Consider the following 26,005-nt stretch of genomic DNA (forward strand, 5'->3'; position numbering starts at 1 on the left):
CTAATCTGGTGGTCCCAGCGCGCACGACCCACGTGGAGTTCCTGGTCTCCGGTAGCCTCTGGAACTGCCGACTGCGGCCAACAAGGCAGAGTTCATCTCAGCCTATGCCTCCCTCCAGTCCCTCGACTTCCTGGCACTGACGGAAACATGGATCACCACAGATAACACTGCTACTCCTACTGCTCTCTCTTCGTCCGCCCACGTGTTCTCGCACACCCCGAGAGCTTCTGGTCAGCGGGGTGGTGGCACCGGGATCCTCATCTCTCCCAAGTGGTCATTCTCTCTCTCTCCCCTTACCCATCTATCTATCGCCTCCTTTGAATTCCATGCTGTCACAGTTACCAGCCCTTTCAAGCTTAACATCCTTATCATTTATCGCCCTCCAGGTTCCCTCGGAGAGTTCATCAATGAGCTTGATGCCTTGATAAGCTCCTTTCCTGAGGACGGCTCACCTCTCACAGTCCTGGGCGACTTTAACCTCCCCACGTCTACCTTTGACTCATTCCTCTCTGCCTCCTTCTTTCCACTCCTCTCCTCTTTTGACCTCACCCTCTCACCTTCCCCCCCTACTCACAAGGCAGGCAATACGCTCGACCTCATCTTTACTAGATGCTGTTCTTCCACTAACCTCATTGCAACTCCCCTCCAAGTCTCCGACCACTACCTTGTATCCTTTTCCCTCTCGCTCTCATCCAACACTTCCCACACTGCCCCTACTCGGATGGTATCGCGCCGTCCCAACCTTCGCTCTCTCTCCCCCGCTACTCTCTCATCTCTAATATCCTATCATCTCTTCCTTCTGCTCATACCTTCTCCAACCTTTCTCCTGATTCTGCCTCCTCAACCCTCCTCTCTTCCCTTTCTGCATCCTTTGACTCTCTATGTCCCCTATCCTCCAGGCCGGCTCGGTCCTCCCCTCCCGCTCCGTGGCTCGATGACTCATTGCGAGCTCACAGAACAGAGCTCCGGGCAGCCGAGCGGAAATGGAGGAAAACTCGCCTCCCTGCGGACCTGGCATCCTTTCACTCCCTCCTCTCTACATTTTCCTCCTCTGTCTCTGCTGCTAAAGCCACTTTCTACCACTCTAAATTCCAAGCATCTGCCTCTAACCCTAGGAAGCTCTTTGCCACCTTCTCCTCCCTCCTGAATCCTCCTCCCCCCCCCCCCTACTCCCTCTCTGCAGATGACTTCGTCAACCATTTTGAAAAGAAGGTCGACGACATCCGATCCTCGTTTGCTAAGTCAAACGACACCGCTGGTTCTGCTCACACTGCCCTACCCTGTGCTCTGACCTCTTTCTCCCCTCTCTCTCCAGATGAAATCTCGCTTCTTGTGACGGCCGGCCGCCCAACAACCTGCCCGCTTGACCCTATCCCCTCCTCTCTTCTCCAGACCATTTCCGGGGACCTTCTCCCTTACCTCACCTCGCTCATCAACTCATCCCTGACCGCTGGCTACGTCCCTTCCGTCTTCAAGAGAGCGAGAGTTGCACCCCTTCTGAAAAAACCTACACTCGATCCCTCCGATGTCAACAACTACAGACCAGTATCCCTTCTTTCTTTTCTCTCCAAAACTCTTGAACGTGCCGTCCTTGGCCAGCTCTCCCGCTATCTCTCTCAGAATGACCTTCTTGATCCAAATCAGTCAGGTTTCAAGACTAGTCATTCAACTGAGACTGCTCTTCTCTGTATCACGGAGGCGCTCCGCACTGCTAAAGCTAACTCTCTCTCCTCTGCTCTCATCCTTCTAGACCTATCGGCTGCCTTCGATACTGTGAACCATCAGATCCTCCTCTCCACCCTCTCCGAGTTGGGCATCTCCGGCGCGGCCCACGCTTGGATTGCGTCCTACCTGACAGGTCGCTCCTACCAGGTGGCGTGGCGAGAATCTGTCTCCTCGCCACGCGCTCTCACCACTGGTGTCCCCCAGGGCTCTGTTCTAGGCCCTCTCCTATTCTCGCTATACACCAAGTCACTTGGCTCTGTCATAACCTCACATGGTCTCTCCTATCATTGCTATGCAGACGACACACAATTAATCTTCTCCTTTCCCCCTTCTGATGACCAGGTGGCGAATCGCATCTCTGCATGTCTGGCAGACATATCAGTGTGGATGACGGATCACCACCTCAAGCTGAACCTCGGCAAGACGGAGCTGCTCTTCCTCCCGGGGAAGGACTGCCCGTTCCATGATCTCGCCATCACGGTTGACAACTCCATTGTGTCCTCCTCCCAGAGCGCTAAGAACCTTGGCGTGATCCTGGACAACACCCTGTCGTTCTCAACCAACATCATGGCGGTGGCCCGTTCCTGTAGGTTCATGCTCTACAACATCCGCAGAGTACGACCCTGCCTCACACAGGAAGCGGCGCAGGTCCTAATCCAGGCACTTGTCATCTCCCGTCTGGATTACTGCAACTCGCTGTTGGCTGGGCTCCCTGCCTGTGCCATTAAACCCCTACAACTCATCCAGAACGCCGCAGCCCGTCTGGTGTTCAACCTTCCCAAGTTCTCTCACGTCACCCCGCTCCTCCGCTCTCTCCACTGGCTTCCAGTTGAAGCTCGCATCCGCTACAAGACCATGGTGCTTGCCTACGGAGCTGTGAGGGGAACGGCACCGCAGTACCTCCAGGCTCTGATCAGGCCCTACACCCAAGCAAGGGCACTGCGTTCATCCACCTCTGGCCTGCTCGCCTCCCTACCATTGAGGAAGTACAGTTCCCGCTCAGCCCAGTCAAAACTGTTCGCTGCTCTGGCCCCCCAATGGTGGAACAAACTCCCTCACGATGCCAGGACAGCGGAGTCAATCACCACCTTCCGGAGACACCTGAAACCCCACCTCTTCAAGGAATACCTAGGATAGGATAAGTAATCCTTCTCACCACCCCCCCCCTTAATGATTTAGATGCACTATTGTAAAGTGGCTGTTCCACTGGATGTCAGAAGGTGAATTCACCAATTTGTAAGTCGCTCTGGATAAGAGCGTCTGCTAAATGACTTAAATGTAATGTAAATGTAGGTCTCTGTGTTTCACTCTCTCTTTGTGTATTAACCTCTCTTTTGTTTGAGCACCTCCATAGCACTTTGTCCTCACCTGTGAGTATTGTTTTTGGTTATGGTGTTTGTTTGTTTGCTGGTGGGAAAAGGGGGAACCAAGACAAGTTACCCATGGGCATACACTACCCGTAGGTAGACTAAATACACTAGTTCGAACTGGGCGGACCACCCACTGTATTTTGGTTAGTTAGCTGTTGTTTAAAGTAGGCTAGTCTAGCTCAGGGGTGTTTTGGATGCTTATTGTTTCTTTCCTTGGGTCCAGCTCAGCCCCTTTTCCTGCCCCCCCCCCCAATTACCGTGTGTTTATTAATAAACCCTGAGTTTGACGGTAGATTTCAGTTGTCGTGGTAATTTCGTTCACACTTTTACTTTGTCTCATTACCACCCCCCCCCCTAGATTTTCGGTCCAAAAGGGATTCGTAACATACTACAAGAAGCAGAGCCTGGCCTAACCTAAGTACTGGGGGTCCCCAATGTTAACGGGATCTCTTTCCTCCATTGGTAAAGCCTATAAGACGGTCCCACCTTAGCTTCTCAATTTTGTACTATTTTAGCTAGCTATGGTTGGCAAATAAAAAATTAAAACATCTCAGAATTACAAAATGTAAACATAATATTGTCAACTTTTTAATGTATTTTGATGCACCAGTATGCACATTTACATCACAATGCGGCACAGTGCATTATTTATGACCGTTTTATAACCTTACCATCAAAATAAAAATGTCATTAATATTACCGTGTGCTTTGTGGTGTGAGCTTCCTGTTTGAAGCTTGCTCTGTCCCCCTCTATGATGGAGCACCAATGAAGTGATGTGATTTTGATCATGTGGTTTGCAAAGGCTTAGTAACAATATCTTTGATTAGCTCTTGTCAGACCAATAAATAAAAGTGTCAGGATTAAGCTGTCCCAGTTTACATGATGTCCCACTCTTTCCGAATTCATCCTACCTCACCCTTTCCTTTCTCCCTAGTTGTCTCTCCATATGTCTCTTGTATTCTTCCTCCATTCATCTTCAGTTCCTGAACCAACATGTGCCATCATTGTAAATAAGAATTTGTTAGCCTGTCTGGGTAAAATAAAGGTAAAACATCCTGCCACACAATACTCACCACCACCAACCCAAACATCAGAGGAAGAATCTCACAGTGATTATATTATTAAAATATAGGACAGCCACAGACAGAAGCCTAATCCTTATTTCCTCCCAGTTCATCATGTAATCTTCAGTACCTGTCCCAAAATCACCTCTCATCCTTCCACCACCCCCACAACACCACCACTACCAACCCTTACATCCAAAGAATCCTACAACAGTGTATATTACAAAACAAATAAATCAAATCAAATTGTATTTGTTAATTACTTCGTAAACAACAGGTGTAGACTAACAGTGAAATGTTTACTTATGGACCCTTTCCAACAATGCAGAGGGAGAAAAAAAGAGAAATAGAAAAAATGGAACAATAAGGAATAAATACATAATGAGTAACGATAACTTAAACTACGGTGGGGTAAACAGCTAGAGACACCATAGAAGCGTAAATCTTCCTTTCTCCCTAGCTCTCTGTCTGTCCTCCATTCATCCCCTTCTCATCCTGATCCTGCCACAACACCCAGCACCACCACTACCAACCATACAACAGAAGACTCCTAAAATACAAATCTGTCGGTAGACTCTTACAGCAGAAATATTAGGTGGTGTAATCCCAGGTAAAACATGGAAACTGTTACTGAAAAGCTCCATTTTGGCTCAAGGTGGCTCACTGTATAACGCCACACTGCATCACAGTCATGCCATAAACCTGCCAGCGCGTGCGTGCGGCTGTGATATATGAGCGTTAGGGCGGGTCCTCTGAGAGTGGTAGAGTGCTAGAAAGGTTCAGACTAAGTATGAGAGACATCAGTAATATCAGATCAGTGCTTGGTGGTATGTCATTGTTTCTCTGCCACACAATTCATCTGTCATTCCCCTGGAAAAGAGGAATTACCTATGTAATGTAAAGGGTAATGTAATGTAAAGGGGAATTAGCTATGAAATGTAAAGGGGGTTGTAATGACCAATGCTGGCACTAAAACTGCACTCAATGAGCTGTATACTGCCATAAGCAAACAGGAAAACGCTCATCCAGAAGCTGCGCTCCTAGTGGCCGGGGACTTTAATGCAGGGAAACTTCAATCAGTTTTACCTCATTTCTATCAGCATGTTAAATGTGCAACTAGAGGGAAAGAAATTCTAGACCAACTTTACTCCACACACAGAGACGCGTACATAGCTCTCGCTCGCCCTCCAAATCTGACCATAATTCTATCCTACTGATTCCTGCTTACAAGCAAACATTAAAGCAGGAAGCACCAGCGACTTGGTCTATAAAATAAGTGGTCAGATGAAGTTGATACTAAATTCAGGACTGCTTTGCAAGCATAGACTAGAATATGTTCCGGGATTCTTCCGATGGCATTGAGGAGTACATCACATCAGTCACTGGCTTTATCAATAAGTGCATCAAGGACGCCATCCCCACAGTGACTGTACGTACATTCCCTAACCAGAAGCCATGAATTACAGGCAACATTTGCACTGAGCTAAAGGGTAGAGCTTCCACTTTCAAGGAACGGAACTCTGACATGGAAGTTGATAAGAAATCCCACTATGCCGTCCAACGAACCATCAAACAGGAAAAGCGTCAATACAGGACTAAGATCGAATTGTACTACACCGGCTCCGACGCTTGACGGATGTGGCAGGGCCTGCAAACTATTGGAGACTACAAAGGGAAGTACAGCCGAGAGCTGCCCAGCGTACAACACCATAATGCCCTGAAAACTCATCAAAAAGCTAAGGGCCCTGGGACTAAACACCTCCCTCTGCAACTGGATCCTGGACTTCCTGACGGGTTCCCCCAGGTGGTAAGGGTATGTGGTAAGGGTCCGCCACGCTGATCATCAACACAGGGGCCCTCCTGTACTCCCTGTTCACTCATGACTGCATGGCCGGGCACGACTCCAACACCATCATTAAGTTTGCCGATGACACAACAGTGGTAGGTCTGATCACCGACAACAATGATACAGCCTACAGAGAGGAGGTCAGAGACCTGACTGTGTGGTGCAATGACAACAGCCTCTCCATTAATGTGATCAAGACAAAGGAGATAATTGTGGATACAGGAAAAGGAGGACCGAGTACGCCCCCATTCTCATCGATGGGACTGCAGTGGAGCAGGTTGAGAGCTTCAAGTTCCTTGGCGTTCATATCACCAACAAACTAACATGGTCCAAGCACACCAAGACAGTCGTGAAGATGGCACGACAAAACCTATTCCCTGATATGGCAACTGCTCGGCCTCCGACCGCAAGGCACGACAGAGGGTAGTGTGTACGGCCCAGTGCATCACCAGGTCCAAGCTTCCTGCCATTCTGGACCTCTATACCAGGCGGTGTCAGAGGAAGGCCCTAAAAATGGTCAAAGACTCCAGCCACCCTAGTCATAGACTGTTCTCTCTGCTACCACACAGCAAGTGGTACTAGAGCGCGAAGTCTAGGTCCATGAGGCTCCTAAATAACTTCTATCCCCAAGCCATGAACATCTAATCAAATGGCTACCCATTACCCCCTGTAATGGGGGTACTGTTATCTGTACCATTACCCCCTGTAACGTGGGTTATCTCCTGTAACGTGGGTACTGTTATCTGTACCATTACCCCCTGTAACGGGGTACTGTTATCTGTACCATTACCCCCTGTAACGGGGTACTGTTATCTGTACCATTACCCCCTGTAACGGGGTACTGTTATCTGTACCATTACCCCCTGTAACGGGGGTACTGTTATCTGTACCATTACCCCCTGTAACCTGTAACTGGGGGGGTACTGTTATCTGTACCATTACCCCCTGTAACGGTACTGTTATCTGTACCATTACCCCCTGTAACGGGGGTACTGTTAACTGTACCATTACCCCCTGTAACGGGGTACTGTTATCTGTACCATTACCCCCTGTAACGGGGGTACTGTTATCTGTACCATTACCCCCTGGGGGTACTGTTATCTGTACCATTACCCCCTGTAACGGGGGTACTGTTATCTGTACCATTACCCCCTGTAACGGGGGTACTGTTAACCATTACCCCCTGTAACGGGGTACTGGGGGGGTACTGTTATCTGTACCATTACCCCCTGTAACGGGGTACTGTTATCTGTACCATTACCCCCTGTAACGGGGTACTGTTATCTGTACCATTATCCCCCTTACCCCCTGTAACGGGGTACTGTTATCTGTACCATTACCCCTGTAATGGGGGTACCTGTACCATTACCCCCTGTAACGGGGTACTGTTATCTGTACCATTACCCCCTGTAACTGTTATCTGTACCATTACCCCCTGTACCTGTTATCTGTACCATTACCCCCTGTAGCGGGTACTGTTATCTGTACCATTACCCCTGTAACGGGGGTACTGTTATCTGTACCATTACCCCCTGTAACGGGGTACTGTTATCTGTACCATTACCCCCTGTAACGGGGTACTGTTATCTGTACCATTACCCCTGTAACGGGGTACTGTTATCTTACCATTACCCCCTGTACCTGTTATCTGTACCATTACCCCCTGTAACGGGGTACTGTTATCTGTACCATTACCCCCTGTAACGGGGGTACTGTTATCTGTACCATTACCCCCTGTTATCTGTACCATTACCCCTGTAACGGGGTATCTGTACCATTACCCCCTGTAACGGGGGTACTGTTATCTGTACCATTACCCCCTGTAACGGGGGTACTGTTATCTGTACCATTACCCCCTGTAACTGTACCATTACCCCCTGGGGGGTACTGTTATCTGTATCCCATTACCCCCTGTTATCTGTACGGGGGTACTGTTATCTGTACCATTACCCCCTGTAACGGGGGTACTGTTATCTGTACCATTACCCCCTGTAACGGGGTTATGTTTACCCCTGTAACGGGGGTGTACCATTACCCCCTGTAACGGGGGTACTGTTATCTGTACCATTACCCCCTGTAACGGGGGTACTGTTATCTGTACCATTACCCCCTGTAACGGGGTACTGGGGGTACTGTTATCTGTACCATTACCCCCCCTGTAACGGGGGTACTGTTATCTGTACCATTACCCCCTGTAACGGGGGTACTGTTATCTGTACCATTACCCCCTGTAACGGGGTACTGTTATCTGGGTACCATTACCCCCTGTAACGTACTGTTATCTGTACCATTACCCCTGTAACGGGGTACTGTTATCTGTACCATTACCCCCTGTAACGGGGTACTGTTATCTGTACCATTACCCCCTGTAACGGGGTACTGTTATCTGTACCATTACCCCTGTAACGTGGGTACTGTTAACTGTTATTACCCCCTGTAACGGGGTACTGTTATCTGTACCATTACCCCCTGTAACCCCCCCTGTAACGGGGGTACTGTTATCTGTACCATTACCCCCTGTAACGGGGGTACTGTTATCTGTACCATTACCCCCTGTAACGGGGGTACTGTTATCTGTACCATTACCCCCTGTAACGGGGTACTGTTATCTGTACCATTACCCCCTGGGGGTACTGTTATCTGTACCATTACCCCCTGTATCTGTACCATTACCCCCTGGGTACTGTTATCTGTTACCATTACCCCCCCTGTAACGGGGGTACTGTTATCTGTACCATTACCCCCTGTAACGGGGGTACTGTTATCTGTACCATTACCCCCTGTAACGTGGGTACTGTTATCTGTACCATTACCCCCTGTAACGTGGGTACTGTTATCTGTACCATTACCCCCTGTAACGGGGGTACTGTTATCTGTACCGTTACCCCCTGTAACGTGGGTACTGTTATCTGTACCATTACCCCCTGTATAGCCCCGCTATTGTTATTTACTGCTGCTCTTCTTGTCTCTTACTTATTTTTGTATTTTCTTAAAACTGCATTGTTGGTTAAGGGCTTGTAAGTAAGCATTTCACTGTAAGGTGAACAACACCTGTTGTATTTGATTTGAAAATGAGATTTGAATGTAATGTACATTGCGTGTGTATTTCCCGGTGCATATTACAACAGTACCACTCTTCATGGTAAGAGAAGTTAACCCGTCTTGGTGTTTGTGTATTCTACACAGGCATGTTTGTGTGAAATTGTAAACCTATGTTTGTTGTGGGTGATTGACCTATGAGATTTGACCTGTATTATAACCTGCTTCCTGTTTCCATAGCAACTCCTCAGGCTTTAAATAAGGTGGGTTCTCCTGTCCAAAGCTCCATTGTGGTGTTTACTGCAGAAGAACACTTCTGTTGTCCCCAGACAAGGTCATATTTAGCTTTGTTCTTTTGGTAATACAATTCAACAGACTGTCATTTCAGGTTGCCTTACAAACATCAATCTGCTCTCGAAAGGTGTCATGTCATTTGTATAAAAGCCGTGGTTGGTGGAAGAGAAGAGTGAGGCATGCACAGTATCAGAAGCTTTTGTTGTTCTACCTGTTCAGGGAAATTACTAGAGATGGAAGAGCAATTTAGCACACACAGGCTCTCTGAGCCAATTCAGATGTAGCCAGGTATTCAGTAGAGTGTGTGATCTACTCAGGTTTCCCTGACTAAAAGCTTTCAGGAGAGAGTAGGACATACTAGATGTACCAACGAGAGTGTAGTGGTGGTGGTGGTGGGGGGGCATGTTCTGTTATAATCTCCACCCGGCACAGGCAGAAGAGGACTGGCCACCACTCATAGCCTGGTTCCTCTCTAGGTTTCTTCCTAGGTTCTGGCCTTTTCTAGGGAGTTTTCCCAAGCCACCATGCTCCTTCACCTGCATTGCTTGCTGTTTGGGGTTTTAGGCTGTGTTTCTGTACAGCACTTTGTGACATCAGCTGATGTAAGAAGGGCTTTTTAAATACATTTGATTGATTGCACCAAGATAAAGTAAGTGGACTGTGATTAATGTTGCAGCTTTTTTCGTTATCTGTGATGTTCATCCAAATGTCCCAGGCCTATGCTGTTTGTTTAATACTTGATTTCTGACCTGCTCCATTTTGCTCCTTCATCAACATCTTCACCACCACCATCAACATACAGTATGAACAAAGCAGCAGAGGCAGTGAGACATCAGCACTGAGAAATAATTGTCCTTTTTTAATTTCCACAACTAGGCATTGTTGGATATCTCCCAAACAAAGAGACAGATAACCGTAGTAATTTACACTCAACACTGCTGTATTCGTAATTCTATGGTCTGGAGTGCACTATGCCACACAGCTCTGATTCTGAGTTAATTATCATTCATCCAGGGCCTATAATCATGAAGCTTCAGAGTAGGAATGCTGATCTATGATCAGGTCCTCACTGTCCATGTAATCATATTCAGGATGATCTAAAATACAAGACTGATTCTAGATCAGCACTCCTATTCTAAGACGCCTTATGAATATGGGACCTGACGTCTTAGAGAGTGTTTGGCAGAATAGAACACTGACAGTGTGTAAGAATAGATCACTGACCGTGTGTCAAAATAGAACACTGACAGTATGTCAGAATAGAACACTACTGTGTGTCAGAATAGAACACTGACAGTATGTCAGAATAGAACAATACAGTGTGTCAGATTAGAACAATACATTGTGTCAGAATAGAACAATACAGTGTGTTAGAATAGAACACTGACAGTGTGTCAGAATAGAACACTGACAGTGTGTCAGAATAGAACAATACAGTGTGTCAGAATAGAACAATACATTGTGTCACAGTGTGTCAGAATAGAACACTGACAGTACAGTAGTGTGTCAGAATAGAACAATACAGTATGTCAGAATAGAACACTGACATAGAACAATACAGTGTGTTAGAATAGAACACTGACAGTGTGTCAGAATAGAACACTGACAGTGTGTCAGAATAGAACAATACAGTATGTCAGAATAGAACACTGACAGTATGTCAGAATAGAACACTGACAGTGTGTCAGAATAGAACAATACAGTGTGTCAGAATAGAACACTGACAGTGTGTCAGAATAGAACACTGACAGTGTGTCAGAATAGAACACTGACAGTATGTCAGAATAGAACAATACAGTGTGTCAGAATAGAACACTGACAGTATGTCAGAATAGAACACTGACAATACAGTATGTCAGAATAGATCAATACAGTGTGTCAGAATATATCAATAGTATGTCAGAATAGAACAATACAGTGTGTCAGAATAGAACAATACAGTGTGTCAGAATAGATCAATACAGTGTGTCAGAATAGAACAATACAGTGTGTCAGAATAGATCAATACAGTGTGTCAGAATAGATCAATAGTATGTCAGAATAGATCAATACAGTGTGTCAGAATAGATCAATACAGTGTGTCAGAATATATCAATAGTATGTCAGAATAGATCAATACAGTGTGTCAGAATAGATCAATACAGTGTGTCAGAATAGATCAATACAGTGTGTCAGAATAGATCAATACAGTGTGTCAGAATAGATCAATACAGTGTGTCAGAATATATCAATAGTATGTCAGAATAGAACAATACAGTGTGTCAGAATAGAACAATACAGTGTGTCAGAATAGATCAATACAGTGTGTCAGAATAGATCAATACAGTGTGTCAGAATAGAACAATACAGTGTGTCAGAATAGAACAATACAGTGTGTCAGAATAGAACACTGACAATACAGTGTGTCAGAATATATCAATAGTATGTCAGAATAGAACAATACAGTGTGTCAGAATAGAACAATACAGTGTGTCAGAATAGATCAATACAGTGTGTCAGAATAGATCAATACAGTGTGTCAGAATATATCAATAGTATGTCAGAATAGATCAATACAGTGTGTCAGAATAGATCAATACAGTGTGTCAGAATAGATCAATACAGTGTGTCAGAATAGATCAATACAGTGTGTCAGAATATATCAATAGTATGTCAGAATAGAACAATACAGTGTGTCAGAATAGAACAATACAGTGTGTCAGAATAGATCAATACAGTGTGTCAGAATAGATCAATACAGTGTGTCAGAATAGAACAATACAGTGTGTCAGAATAGATCAATACAGTGTGTCAGAATATATCAATAGTATGTCAGAATAGAACAATACAGTGTGTCAGAATAGAACAATACAGTGTGTCAGAATAGATCAATACAGTGTGTCAGAATAGATCAATACAGTGTGTCAGAATAGATCAATACAGTGTGTCAGAATATATCAATAGTATGTCAGAATAGAACAATACAGTGTGTCAGAATATATCAATAGTATGTCAGAATAGAACAATACAGTGTGTCAGAATAGATCAATACAGTGTGTCAGAATAGATCAATACAGTGTGTCAGAATATATCAATACAGTGTGTCAGAATAGAACCATACAGTGTGTCAGAATAGATCAATACAGTGTGTCAGAATAGAACAATACAGTGTGTCAGAATAGAACAATACAGTGTGTCAGAATAGAACAATACAGTGTGTCAGAATAGAACAATACAGTGTGTCAGAATAGAACAATACAGTGTGTCAGAATAGATCAATACAGTGTGTCAGAATAGATCAATACAGTGTGTCAGAATAGAACAATACAGTGTGTCAGAATAGAACAATACAGTGTGTCAGAATAGATAGTGTGTCAGAATAGATCAATACAGTGTGTCAGAATAGATCAATACAGTGTGTCAGAATAGATAATACAGTATGTCAGAATAGAACAATACAGTGTGTAGATCAGTGTGTCAGAATATATCAATAGTATGTCAGAACAATAGTATGTCAGTATGTCAGAATAGATGTGTGTCAGAATATATCAATAGTATGTCAGAATAGAACAATACAGTGTGTCAGAATAGAACAATACAGTGTGTCAGAATAGATCAATACAGTGTGTCAGAATAGATCAATAGTATGTCAGAATAGATCAATGCAGTGTGTCAGAATAGATCAATACAGTGTGTCAGAATAGATCAATACAGTGTGTCATAATATATCAATACAGTGTGTCAGAATAGATCAATACAGTGTGTCAGAATATATCAATAGTATGTCAGAATATATCAATACAGTGTGTCAGAATAGATCAATACAGTGTGTCAGAATATATCAATACAGTGTGTCAGAATAGAACCATACAGTGTGTCAGAATAGATCAATACAGTGTGTCAGAATAGAACAATACAGAATAGAACAATACAGTGTGTCAGAATAGAACAATACAGTGTGTCAGAATAGAACAATACAGTGTGTCAGAATAGAACAATACAGTGTGTCAGAATAGAACAATACAGTGTGTCAGAATAGAACCATACAGTGTGTCAGAATAGATCAATACAGTGTGTCAGAGTAGAACAATACAGTGTGTCAGAATAGAACAATACAGTGTGTCAGAATAGAACCATACAGTGTGTCAGAATAGATCAATACAGTGTGTCAGAGTAGAACAATACAGTGTGTCAGAATAGAACACTGACAGTAAGTCAGAGTAGAACACTGACAGTAAGCCTCTGTGGATGGGTGAGGGTGCAGGGGGCAGATGAGCACACCTGACACATTCCTGTAATTTGTATCTGTACGGACCTCAAACATCTAGGTAACTACTTCCCCTCCATCTGCACTCTGGCCCTACTGACCTCTTCACCCTTCTCCACCCCTCCACTCCACCTCCCTCCACCCAACCCCAAACACACTCGCCCCAGGCCCTACAGCCACCCCTGTTTCCCATCACCATTGACTACTTGGTCATCTTTCATTTGCACAGGGCTTTCAGTTCATGGAATGCTACATTCACATTACCGTCACCTAGGCTATAGTCTTGTCCAAAGCAACTTACAATAAGATCATTCTATTGCATCTATTTGGTACAGTGCTTCAGGTTGATGTGACTGCCACCTGATCTATAGCTTATTTTACGTTAGTCATGTAGTTTTATACAGAGCGACAAATAATATATGCATTATACGGCATGTGTGGTGATAATTGACAACAACAATTTATGCTACATTTGGAGGTCGTGTTGTCATAGTTATGGCTGGATCTCTATTTGGCAATGTGATGAGAAGACATATAGAAAGAACAGATAGTGAAAGAAGAGATAGTGAAGCAAGATAGTGAAGAAATAGAATTAGAAAGAAGAGATAGTGAAGGAAGATACATATAAAGAAGAGTGGAAGAGAGAGTGAAGGAAGAGAAAGTGAAGGAAGAGATTGTAAAAAAAGAGAAAGAAGAGAGTGAAAGAAGAGATAGTAAAACAAGAGAAATAGAAAGAAGAGATAATGAAAGAAGAGATAGTAAAAGAAGAGAAAGAGAAAGAAGATAGTGAAAGACAGCAGGAGAGATGGTAGGAAAAAACAAATGGACAGAGACAGAGGAGGAGAATGGAACATAATGATAATGAGAGAGTGATGGTGTGTGTGTGTGCATGCGTAGTGTGCCTGCGTGCAAGGTTTGTGTATGTGTGTGTGTGTGTCAGAGGCAGGGCAGGGTGTTTAATGGATATTACAGTGCGAGATAGACACTTGCCCGCAACAACAATGGTTTACTTGATCTTACCAGAGAGCAGTATTGAGCAGTATTTGGCCTGTCTTTCTCAACTTCAATTAAGTCATAATAATATGACTGATGAAAGGGAGAGAGAGAGAGAGAGAGAGAGAGAGAGAGAGAGAGAGAGAGAGAGAGAGAGAGAGAGAGAGAGAGAGAGAGAGAGAGAGAGAGAGAGAGAGAGAGAGAGAGAGAGAGAGAGAGAGAGATAAATGAGGATACTGGCTTTTGTCGTGAATATGAATTTCTGAAAACCCTATTTCACCAGTAGGTGGTGCCTTTCGTTGAGCCAACTTCCCGGGCCCTCCGTTTTGCCTTGACCATGTGACTTGACAAGGAACATCTCTGGGCCTGAGTGATAGCAGATTTATTCCCTGAGTTTCTTCACTACAATGTTCTGTGATGAGACAGGTTTCCTGTTTTGTAATGACAGTTACAATTGACAAAACAGGTTATATGAATCTAGACAGCACATAGCTGGTTTAATGACTGAGATGATGACTCTGGCACAGAGGTGATGCAACGTTGAAGGGAAACATGTTTATAAATGGAAGCACTCTCTCTCTCAACACTGTTGGTTAAGTGTTGTTATGATCTAGTTATGACGAGGAGGTTGTGTTCTGGGAATTCTATTGTCCCTTAAATAAACAAATCATTCTTTGGAAAAATAATTTGTCAAAATGACTCAATAAGACATAACAACCATTCACACACACACAAACATGCTCCAGGCTTTCCAAGAAAAATAACAAATAGCACGCTGTCTTTCTCGTTCTCTCCCCCCCCTCTCTCTCCACCCACTCCTTCCCTCCCCCTACTCTTCCTCTATTTTTAGCCCAGTCCTGCAAAACAGAAATCCTGACAGATCTATAGGGATAAACCTGGAGTCCAGGTTAACCTGAGCATCAATGAAGACTCAACAGCTCTGTAAACACCTCACAAGCAGTAATTGTGTTATGGTCAAATTAAAGGGACAGTTCAGCTAAATGACACATTTAGATATGTGTTTCCTTACTTTGAAAGCAGTCTATCCCTGTAAACTTCTCAGCCAAAACAGAGTTATCCTTTCTTCAACCAAAACCTTATACCAAGAGATGACAGAAAGAGAGGATTTTCACATGGCTGCTTTCAATAACCTTTTACTGCAGTGGGCTAAACCAGGGTCACACAGAGCGGTTCTTGGTCGTCAAACAAATCTACTTTGAAACAAAGTATACACCTCACACACATGGTTATGGGCAACAACAGAAAAAGAAGATGCCAGATAGGAAATGTATTTCATTTTGAGTTTGAAACCCAATATTACACTTCATATACATCCCAGAAGACTGACATATAACAAAACTGTTTGACATAGAAACAAACACCAGATTTTCGGTGGGTTTAAAAAAATAGTGTTTATTAATTATGAAATGATGAAAAATATGAATAACATTCCACCCATGAGGCCACTAGGTCATTCGACTGCAGGAAAGGGGTACTACAACAATTAAAATTAAAATATACACGTTCAGACAGAGTATAAATATACAAATAGATATACAGTTGTATTCACCACAGAATAATGGGCAGAGAGACATACATTTTCTGTCACTAGTGACAAATAAACAGCATTGGTTTCAGCAGACAGACATGGCTGTCCACTATTTGTTAAAGACATCCCTCACCCGGACTAGAGGTAGATGTCCCTCTTTTTCTCTCTTCTCTTTTGCAGCACATTCATCATTCCATCTTTACATCACCTCATACCAGGGACGTGTTCATTAGGCACCGAACGGAAGAAAACAGACCGAAGTAGTGTGGAAGTGCCTGAACTTATCCAATGAGAAACGTTAGTTTTCATATTCCGTTGTAAAATCTTTTGCTACAGTGTGCCCTAATGAATACGACCTAAGTGCTATTCAAGTATCACATCAAGTACTACTACGTACTGTATATATGATTACATAACAAGATTTTCTCCTCAGAAGTAAGCACACAGCTGAACTCACACAGCTGAATACACACACAGTACATGCATGGTGTTCAGAGACCTACGTGTCGGACTGTGCGTATCCGTGTGCGTGCGCATGTGGGTGTCCGTGTGTGTCCATGTCTGTGTTTCAGTGTGTGTGTGTGTGTGGTTAGAATGACAGCCTAACTGCTTGTGACTGTATTCCCTGCACGTACCACTTTGCGGTCCAGTTCTCTCAATGAAATTGCACAACTCTCCTCAGAGAGGGAGAGAGAGGGAGAGAGGGAGAGAGAGAGAGAGAGAGAGAGAGAGAAAGAGAGAGAGAGGGAGAGAGAGAAAGAGAGAGAGAGGGAGAGAGAGAGAGAGATGGTTACCATGTAAACATCAGAACCACCTGGGACCTTGTCTGTCTCTCTCTCTTCTAAGGGATTCTCAGAGTGCTGCCTACAAATCTTCTCTTTTATAAATATCCCACCCTGCTTCTTTTGATATTCAGACTTGGCTTCCTTTCAATTTAAAACGATGTTATGTGACTATTTGTGGCAAATACGTCACCAGAGACTCATGAAATAAATATGTTCCTCGGGCTTCTTTAATCGTGTTCAACTAGTGCAAGAGAAAAAAAAGGAAATTCAACAGGGACCCCCTCTTCATCAGAACAAGTCCAGTTTTACCATGACTTCAGCAGTGCATGGCTGGATGAACCAAGTCTCTGGCCAGGGAAAGGAACATTTTAAAGCTCGCCTCTTGACTTCAGAGAAAAAATGTTGCAGTTTTCAAGCACATTTCCTGCAATTCTACACATTTTGTCATGAGGCAGATACAACTTTGCCGTTTTAAAGGCCCAGTGCAGTCAAACATTATATTTACACTGAGTATTTGATACACTGCCGATTTTGCAGGTTTTCCTACTTACAAAGCATGTAGAGGTCTGTAATTTTTTATCATAGGTACACTTCAACTGTGAGAGACGGAATCTAAAACAAAAATCCAGACAATCACATTGTATGATTTTTAAGTAATTAATTTGCATTTTATTTATGATAATGCTGTAAGAGCTGTTCGAAAAGTCCTCCTAAAATGTCATTATGTTTTGATCGGATGGAGTTTTGTTCTGCCTAGCTGTAAATGAGTTAATAGACCAATAAGAAAGAGAGTTCCAAACCTCTCTGCCAATAACAGCTAGTTTTCAGTTGTCTTCCCCTTCCCAGGGGTCTGCAGACCCCACTTTGAGAACCCCTGCTCTATCGTTTCTAGCCCAGGACTAAGAGCGTCTGGGGTTAAGTATCGACTTGGGATAACCACATGTGAAAAGGCCTTTTGAAGCTAGCCTGCTGGTAGCAGGCCTGTTTGAGCTTCAGCCTGACTCCTTGGTCGTGTCCGTTGTCATGCCAAACTCCACTAACAATGTATGGCATGCTGTGACGACGCAAGTCAGTAGAGCTGGCTGTAAAGCACATAGAATTATATACACATCCCACTGTGGCCACACTGGTTGTATCAATGCTGTTTGCATGTCATTTCAATGAAATTACGTTGAACAGACCAACGCAGAATAGACGTTAAATTAACGTCTGTGCCCAGTGAGAGCACTGGAGAACCCAGCTACTTCAGCCAGTAAAGCCACTTGTTATTCTGTCCAGTAACAAAAAGGACAAGAAGGCTGCATTCCTATTCTGTGGCTGAAGGCCAGGACCACTGCCTTGATGCTGCGCCAGGGCAGCCGAGGTTCAGAGACATTTCACTGTTTCCAGTAAAGCATTCTAACTACGAATAATAATAATATTCAGTTCATCATGACCAGTGGTGTAAAGTACTTAAGTAAAAATACTTTAAAGTACTACTTAAGTAGTTTTTTGGGGTACCTGTACTTTGCTTTACTGTTCATATTTTTGACAACTTTTACTTCGCTACATTCCTAAAGACAATAATGTTCTTTTTACTCCATACATTTTCCCTGACACCCAAAAGTACTCGTTGCATGTTGAGTGCTTAGCAGGACAAGAATATGGTCCAATTCACGCGCTTATCAAGAGAACATCCCTGGTCATCTCCACTGCCTCTGAACTGGCAGACTCACTGAACACATGTGCATCGTTTGTAAATGATGTCTGAGTGTTCATGTGTACCCCTGGCTATCCGCACATTTTAAAAACAAGAAAATAGTGCCGTAAGGAATTTGAAATGATTTATACTTTTACTTTTGATACTTAAGTAAATTTAAACAATTACATTTGATACTTAAGTATATTTAGAACCAACTACTTTAAGACTTTTACTCAAGTAGTATTTTACTGGGTGACTTTCACTTTTACTTGAGTAACTTTCTATTAAGGTATCTACTCAAGTATGACAACTGGGTAGTTTTTCCACCACTGAGCATGACTGACCTAAATCTGTCCAGAGTCAAAGTCAGAGTCCCCACTTAAAATTGAGAGCCTCGACTGGCTGGTCTCTCTCTCTCTCTCTTCTCTCCCACATCCTCTCTCTCTCTCTCTCTCTCTCTCTGTCTTCTGTTCTCTCTCTCTCTCTGTGTCTTCTGTTCTCTCTCTCTCTGTCTTCTGTTCTCTCTCTTCTGTTCTCTCTCTCTCTCTCTCTCTCTCAGCCTTTTCACACTATTGTGCCAATCTGAACCATTCTGTGTTAGTTCATCAAATGTTTCCAGCATAATTCCAGTAGGCCAACGCAGTAGAGCTCACCTCAGTTTGGCTGGGTTGTAGAATAGAGGATATAAGACAAAGCTGTACTGACTAACACGTTCAATAGAGGACATAGTTACAGTACATTCACACACAATAAGCTGCAACATATTCAGGACAAAGGCAAAAGCAGGAGAAAGGGCTGATCCATGCCATTGCATGTCTATCCTACTACACTAGACATGTAACCATAGAGCTGAGGCTGACCTGTGAGTGGAGAGAGGCTGCGTCTTTATTGGCACCCTTTTCCCTATATAGTGCACTACATATGACCCGGGTTCTGGTCAAAAGTAGTGCACTATATATGGAATAGGGTGCCATTTGGGATGCAGACGAGTCTTTGGCACTGAAAGGTTATGTATCTGATTTCTCTTTATGCATAGACACATTTAACACCATGCTAGATGCCATTGGTGTTCTATGGGACTGGATCAATACTTGGCTAATCAATGACACTTTTCTCAAGGGGAGAGCCTGTTCAAAACAGGCACCACTCCAGACTGAAGGCCAGACTCCCTTCTCTACCTCTGTTCACATGTATGTGCATTCTAATCTACATCCATTTAACTCTCTCTATGCATCCAGAGATACACTGTAGTAGTCAAGACAACCATCAATATGTTAGTTCTATCGTCAAGACAACCGTCAATATGTTAATTATATCGTCAAGACAACCGTCAATATGTTAGTTCTATCGTCAAGACAACCGTCAATATGTTAATTATATCGTCAAGACAACCGCCAATATGTTAGTTCTATCGTCAAGACAACCGTCAAAATGTTAGTTATATCGTCAAGACAACCATCAATATGTTAGTTCTATTATCAAGACAATCAGCCCAAGTGGTGGTCTCAGTAACTGTGCAGCCTCGCCTATTCATTCTCAGAACATCTATTGAGAGAAGCTAGATGAGTACACTGCCTCTATTCCCTAATGACACAAACCTGTACAGATCCTTTTAAAACACTGATTAATCAGTACGAAATGAGGATGGTCCAATCAAATCAATGCCATTAATAAATCCTCACCACCGCAAGAGAGGGTTTCCAGATCACAGAGCAGTTTCCTCATTTTTCAGGAACATTGAGGAAAGAGAGGAAAGGATGGAAAACCGGTCTTGGTGTGTGTTTGCGTGTGTGTGTTTACTTGCGTATGTGTTGGTGTTTGCGTGTGTGTGTGTGTGTGTGTGTGTGTGTGTGTGTGTGTGTGTGTGTGTGTGTGTGTGTGTGTGTGTGTGTTTGTCGTGCTGCAGTATTCCCAGTCTCCTCCAGTGGTCAGTCACAACAGGGTATTCCACGAGAGATGAGAAAAATGGTGAGGGGGGGAGTAGGAAATGTTTGAATGGTAATAGTAATGTGAGGGAAGGAGGGTTGTCTCCCCCTGAGATAGCTGTCTGTCTGTCAGGGTCGAGGGAGAGGAGGGAGAGGAGGAGAGAGAGGGAGGAAAGAGAGGGAGGGAGAGGAGGAAAGAGAGGGAGGGAGAGGAGGAGAGAGAGGGAGGAGAGGGAGAGGAGAGAGAGGGAGGGAGAGGAGGAGAGAGAGGAGGAGAGGAGAGAGGGAGAGGGAGGAGAGAGAGAGGGAGGAGAGGGAGAGGAGGAAAGAGAGGGAGGGAGAGGAGGAGAGAGAGGGAGGAGAGGAGAGAGGGAGGTGAGGAGGAGGAGAGAGAGGGAGGGAGGGAGGAGAGAGGGGAGGGAGAGAGGAGGGAGGGGAGGAGGAGGAGAGAGAGAGGCAGGAGAGGAGGGAGGGAGAGGAGGGAGGAGAGGAGAGAGGGAGAGGAGGAGGAGGAGAGAGGGAGAGGAGGAGGAGGAGAGAGAGAGGGAGGAGGAGAGAGAGAGAGGGGGAGGAGAGAGAGAGGGGGAAATTCTCAGAAGAGCAGATGGACACGGGTAACACAGAAGTCAGGGCCTTTTTCCATGATCCAGCTCTCCAGTTCTCTGCTCCACTCGCTCAAGGCACTGAAAAGGGGATGGGAGGGGTCCCTCAGAGTGGAGTGTCACCAAGTCAAAGTGTCCCTCGGTGGAATGTCCCCCCAGCAGTAATGTCCTTCATTTATCCCATCCTGTCCCCTGCTCGCTCTCTCTCTTTCTCTCTCTGTGAGAGGAGCTGAGGTCCTACGACTGCAGAAAAACTGACAGAGGTCAATGCTCATGGTCACACTACAGTGTGTCAGGTGTGCAGTGCAGTCACTCACTCAGCTCTCTCCACTCCACTCTCAGAATGGCTGCATGGAGAAAAACATAGTGGAAAATGCCTTTATGTCCCTTTTCACTGCGAGGATTAATACCGGTGCTGGACCTAAAAACTCAGACTTTTGTGTTACCAATGGCTGAGGCAGAGACATGGTTTCCTTTGGGCCTTTATGACTCCATGTGGAATATTCTCCTCCTGGTCTGTATTCCACAGTCTAGAATAGTAGTCTTTTCTGTGCTTCAGAAAGGCACAAAGGCACAGACAATGACCTACTACTGTAATACTGAAGGGACTGGTCAATCTGTGTAATAGTGTAAATGTGTGATTTCTTTGTTCCATACATTAGTTCTTGTGTTCTTACACTGGAAAAAGTCCACAGGTTCTGTACATGCTCTTTCGGTCCAGTAGAATGTCTTTCTTGCACACACACACATACACACACTTACACAAATACACTCGCACAAATAAACACATAATTTTCCTGCCCTCTCCTGCTCCTCTCCTCGTCCCTCTACCACCAGCTGCCAGTAAGATCCTGGCGGACTCAGGTTCCACTCTCCCGTTGCGTAAAAAAAGCCCAAACACATTGCTGCAGTGTCACAGGACGAGTGAATGACGCGGGGCACTGACGCGGGTGCACTCCTCTTTCGGCCCGGTGTCGAGTTGCCGTCGCTGGCCCACTTTTCACCGGTCGGTCGGCTTGTCACCTGTCCTGGCTGGGAGGAATGCCGCGACTGACACGGCCGGTGACGGCAGCACTGACTCCGGCAGCAGCTCGGCATAGCGGATTAAGTGTCTGTGTGGCTCCCGCTGCGTGTGTCAATGTGTGTGAGGGGGTCTCAGGGTGTGTGTGTGCATGTCTCCTGAGAGGTTGTTTTGACACTGGACACCTGCTGTCCGACTGTAAAAGCGCGTGTGTGTGAGGAGGTGGTGAACCCGCATGCCAGACCCATCCGTCTCTCTCTCCCTCTGTCTCTCTCTCCTCAGAGTTCCACAGGTACTTCCTCCGCCCGTCTGTCTGTCCGTGAACCCTGAGCCCTCATCCTCGCCACACCTCTTCCTGAGTCCTCATCCTCCTCCTCTCACACCACTTCCTGTGTCCTCTTCCTCTCCACACCTCTTCCTGAGTCCTTGTTTTTCTCCTCTCCAAACCTCTTCCTGAGTCCTTGTCCTCCTCCTCCACACCTCTTCCTGAGTCCTTATCATCCTCCTCTCCACACCTATTCCCGAGCTGAGCTGAGCCAAGAGCAGCCAGGCTCCATAAAGACTAGGGAGGGCTGGAGGTGGTGGTGGCCCACCCCCCTGGCGGTGCTCCCTTCCTGGGGCTTCTCTCCTCTCATGTCCCTGTGTGGTCAGAATATCCCAGGCTCCAGGTGTTCCTCACAAGGGGCACTGCTCTGAGGTAAAGGAGCTCCCTCCTCCTCCTCCTGCTCCTGAGGCCCTCTCTTTCTTTTTCCTCTTCTTTCTCTTGTGGACCGTCCAGCAGGCGGCGGCGGTCAGTGTCAGCACCAGTCCGGCTATAAGCAACACTACCGTCACCACTTTGGTCAGGGGCAGGTCATTGTATGTGTAAGTAACAGCCGTGCCCGACACACCGATCACCAACGAGATGATGCCAAAGGGGAAGATGCAGCGATACCAGGACTTCTCCATGCCGCCCGTGGCCTGGGAAAGGCGCTCCAGACTGGATAGGACCTCTGGGCCTTTGGGCCCCTGGGCTTCCAGCTGGCTCAAGGACTGATTGTCTTGTCCAGGGGGCGGGGCTCCTGGGGGCTGGGTTGGAGGCTGGCAGGCCAGTTTGCTAGTGGTGCAGCCCATCCTGTTGGACTAACCCGGCCTTCCGCAGGGGGAGAGGAGGTGGAGGCTGGAGGTGCAGACCAGGCAGCAGATCCTCCTGGAGCTGCCTCTGCCTCAGCTATCTTCTCCTCAGTAGTAGTCAGCACTGGCCTGGAGCAAGAAATAGAGACAACCAGAGGAGGTTTCTCTGTCTCAGAGCACAGAGGAGAAAGGGAGGAATAGGTAGAGTGGGAGGTATTGTGAGGTTTTGGTCATAAAGCGCAGAAATCCTACTCACACTCTCCCTGTCTCTTCCTCCCTCTCTCTCTGTCTCTCTGCTGCGTCTGCCCTGCTTGCTGCTGATTCTCTGGCAGCATATTGTACACTCTGCTGCCGGGACTGTAGGGGGATATATAAGGGGCCAGCGGAGGGGGTGGAGCCAGGGAGAGGAAAGTGGGAGGAACAAAGCCTCAGATTGGCCGCAGCAAATGTGATGTCAAAGACCGGGGCAGGGAGGAATGGGGAGTGGTGGGAGAACAGGAAGCGGGAGGAGAGAAGAGGAAGGGGGAAGGGAGAAGAGGAGAAGAACAGTTTAACTGCTCCCTCTCCGTCTCGTCTCTCTCCATCCTTCCTCTCCTTTATATCTCCATGCGGTAGAGAGGAAGTATCCCCTGGAGAATAGAAGAAACGCCTACTGCTACGTGTTCTGCAGGGAGGGGAGCACGATTCTGCCAGGATTCAACTATAGAAAAGATACCAGCAGAATGAGGTAGAGATTGCGTTTCTGTTTGATCAGATTAGAGAGAGGAAGGGGAGTGTTTGGGGCGTCTGCCACCTCTCTCTCTCACACACACCTCGCCGCAACGGCACAGCTGTATCACGCTCAACATACTAATTATACAACAACGGCATTCCCACTGCACCCTGCCACAACACAAAGGGACACACACACAGATACATTTAGAAACACATTCACAGACAGACATACAGTCCATATATGAAAACCTATATTTATACCAACAAGATATCACAGTCGGACTTCATGCCCCAACGTCCTTGGACAAACGTTTATTTTTGACGAGTAAACTGACTTCATCTCCCAACGTTCTGTGACAAACACAGAAACAACTCTAGTGTGAAGTGTAGGCATTCATTCTGACTGGGTTAATTAGGGGTGAAGGTTTGGGATAGGGATGAAACAGAGACAACTCTGACTTGGTATATTGTTGTGGACGGATGGTGGAGTAGCGATGAGCTCCTGCTCTGTAGACTGTGGGTTGAATCCCAGTACAGGGATCTTGGGCTGGTTCTGACAGTGTCTCCCGACATCCAGTGGACCTGCACAAATGTCGAATTTCGCCTTGAATCTGGAGTGATCCTTCTGATTTATACACAGATGCACGTAATAGTAAACACACTCAGCACCCATTCCTCCCCCTCCTCTGCCCACACACACGACGCAGCACCCTTTCCTCCTCCTCCACACACACGTACACAAAGCCTCCTGCCAAATGGCTAAATGGGATAAAGGCTACGTATGGATGACAGAGAGGCTAATCCCCTCTATACCACCAGGACCAGCCTCCGGAGCCTTCAGCCTCTCTTCAAATGAAATCAATCCTGACAGCTCTGCCTCCCTAAGTCCTCTCCCAGCTCACCTAAACCCAGTTCCAGAAAGATGCTTCACTACTGGTGGGTAAGGCTCTACTGGGATGACATTCTAACCAGTTTAAATGTTGTTTCATTTAGAATGCACGCTCATGGGATGAGTAGAAGACTGATTGGAATAATACATTAAACTCTATGGAATGGGATATATTCATTCAACTATGAATATTGTAAGCATGATTCTAATGAATGATTAGAACAGATAGTAGTTTTGTGTGTGGATGTGAGCTCCTTGATATGCAGGAGGAATGACAGTGTCATTTTAACTAAATTAACTATGTCATACTAATCAGGAATGTCTCGTCTTAAAACCGTCTACACAGAGCCACACCATATGGTCCCAGACGTCTCCTCCAATGTGAACATGCTTATTTGTGCACAGTGTGTGTGTGTGTGTGTGTGTGTGTGTGTGTGTGTGTGTGTGTGTGTGTGTGTGTGTGTGTGTGTGTGTGTGTACAGTTGAAGTGGGAAGTTTACATACACCTTAGCCAAATACATTTAAACTCAGTAACAAAGTCCCTGTCTTAGGTCAGTTAGGATCACCACTTAATTTTAAGAATGTGAAATGTCAGAATATTAGTAGAGAGAATGATTTATTTCAGCTTTTATTTCTTTCATCACATTCCTAGTGGGCCAGAAGTTTACATACACTCAAATAGTATTTGGTAGCATTACCTTTAAATTGCTTAACTTGGGTCAAATGTTATGGGTAGCCTTCCACAAGCTTCCCACAATAAGTTTGGTGAATTTTGGCCCATTCCTCCTGACAGAGCTGGTGTAACTGAGTCAGGTTTGTAGGCCTCTTTGCTCGCACACGCTTTTTCAGCTCTGCCCACAAATGTTCTATAGGATTGAGGTTAGGGCTTTGTGATGGCCACTCCAATACCTTGACTTTGTTGTCCTTAAGCCATTTTGCCACAACTTTGGAAGTATGCTTGGGGTCATTGTCCATTTGGAAGACCCATTTGCGACCAAGCTTTCACTTCCTGACTGATGTCTTGAGATGTTGCTTCAATATATCCACATCATTTTCCTGCCTCATGAAGCCATCTATTTTGTGAAGTGCACCAGTCCCTCCTGCAGCAAAGCACCTCCCAAACATGATGCTGCCACCCCCGTGCTTCA

At 45.3% G+C, this 26,005-nt stretch overlaps 2 protein-coding genes across 2 annotated transcripts in view; one reads left to right on the plus strand and one right to left on the minus strand.

Annotated features, from left to right (window-relative positions):
- Positions 1–21,069: 21,069 nt before the first annotated feature.
- Positions 21,070–23,595, minus strand: LOC135554660 (transmembrane protein 100). Its single transcript, XM_064987070.1, has one exon. It carries the CDS (start codon positions 23,252–23,254, stop codon positions 22,817–22,819), a length of 438 nt encoding a protein of 145 aa, XP_064843142.1. The 5' UTR covers positions 23,255–23,595; the 3' UTR covers positions 21,070–22,816.
- Positions 23,596–24,769: 1,174 nt separating this feature from the next.
- Positions 24,770–26,005, plus strand: part of cfap70 (cilia and flagella associated protein 70) — a 39,690-nt gene continuing 38,454 nt past the window's right edge. The window contains exon 1 of the mRNA XM_064987072.1: positions 24,770–24,904. The gene's annotated coding sequence lies outside the window, so the exon portion shown is untranslated. The remainder of the gene's footprint in view (positions 24,905–26,005) is intronic.

Source organism: Oncorhynchus masou, chromosome 14 (assembly GCF_036934945.1).
Source record: "Oncorhynchus masou masou isolate Uvic2021 chromosome 14, UVic_Omas_1.1, whole genome shotgun sequence".
In the NCBI taxonomy this organism is placed as follows: Eukaryota; Metazoa; Chordata; class Actinopteri; order Salmoniformes; family Salmonidae; genus Oncorhynchus; species Oncorhynchus masou.

Coding starts and splice junctions, on each gene's coding strand:
- LOC135554660 (XM_064987070.1), bottom strand. CDS start 23,254: ATGGGCTGCACCACTAGCAAACTGGCCTGCCAGCCTCCAACCCAGCCC.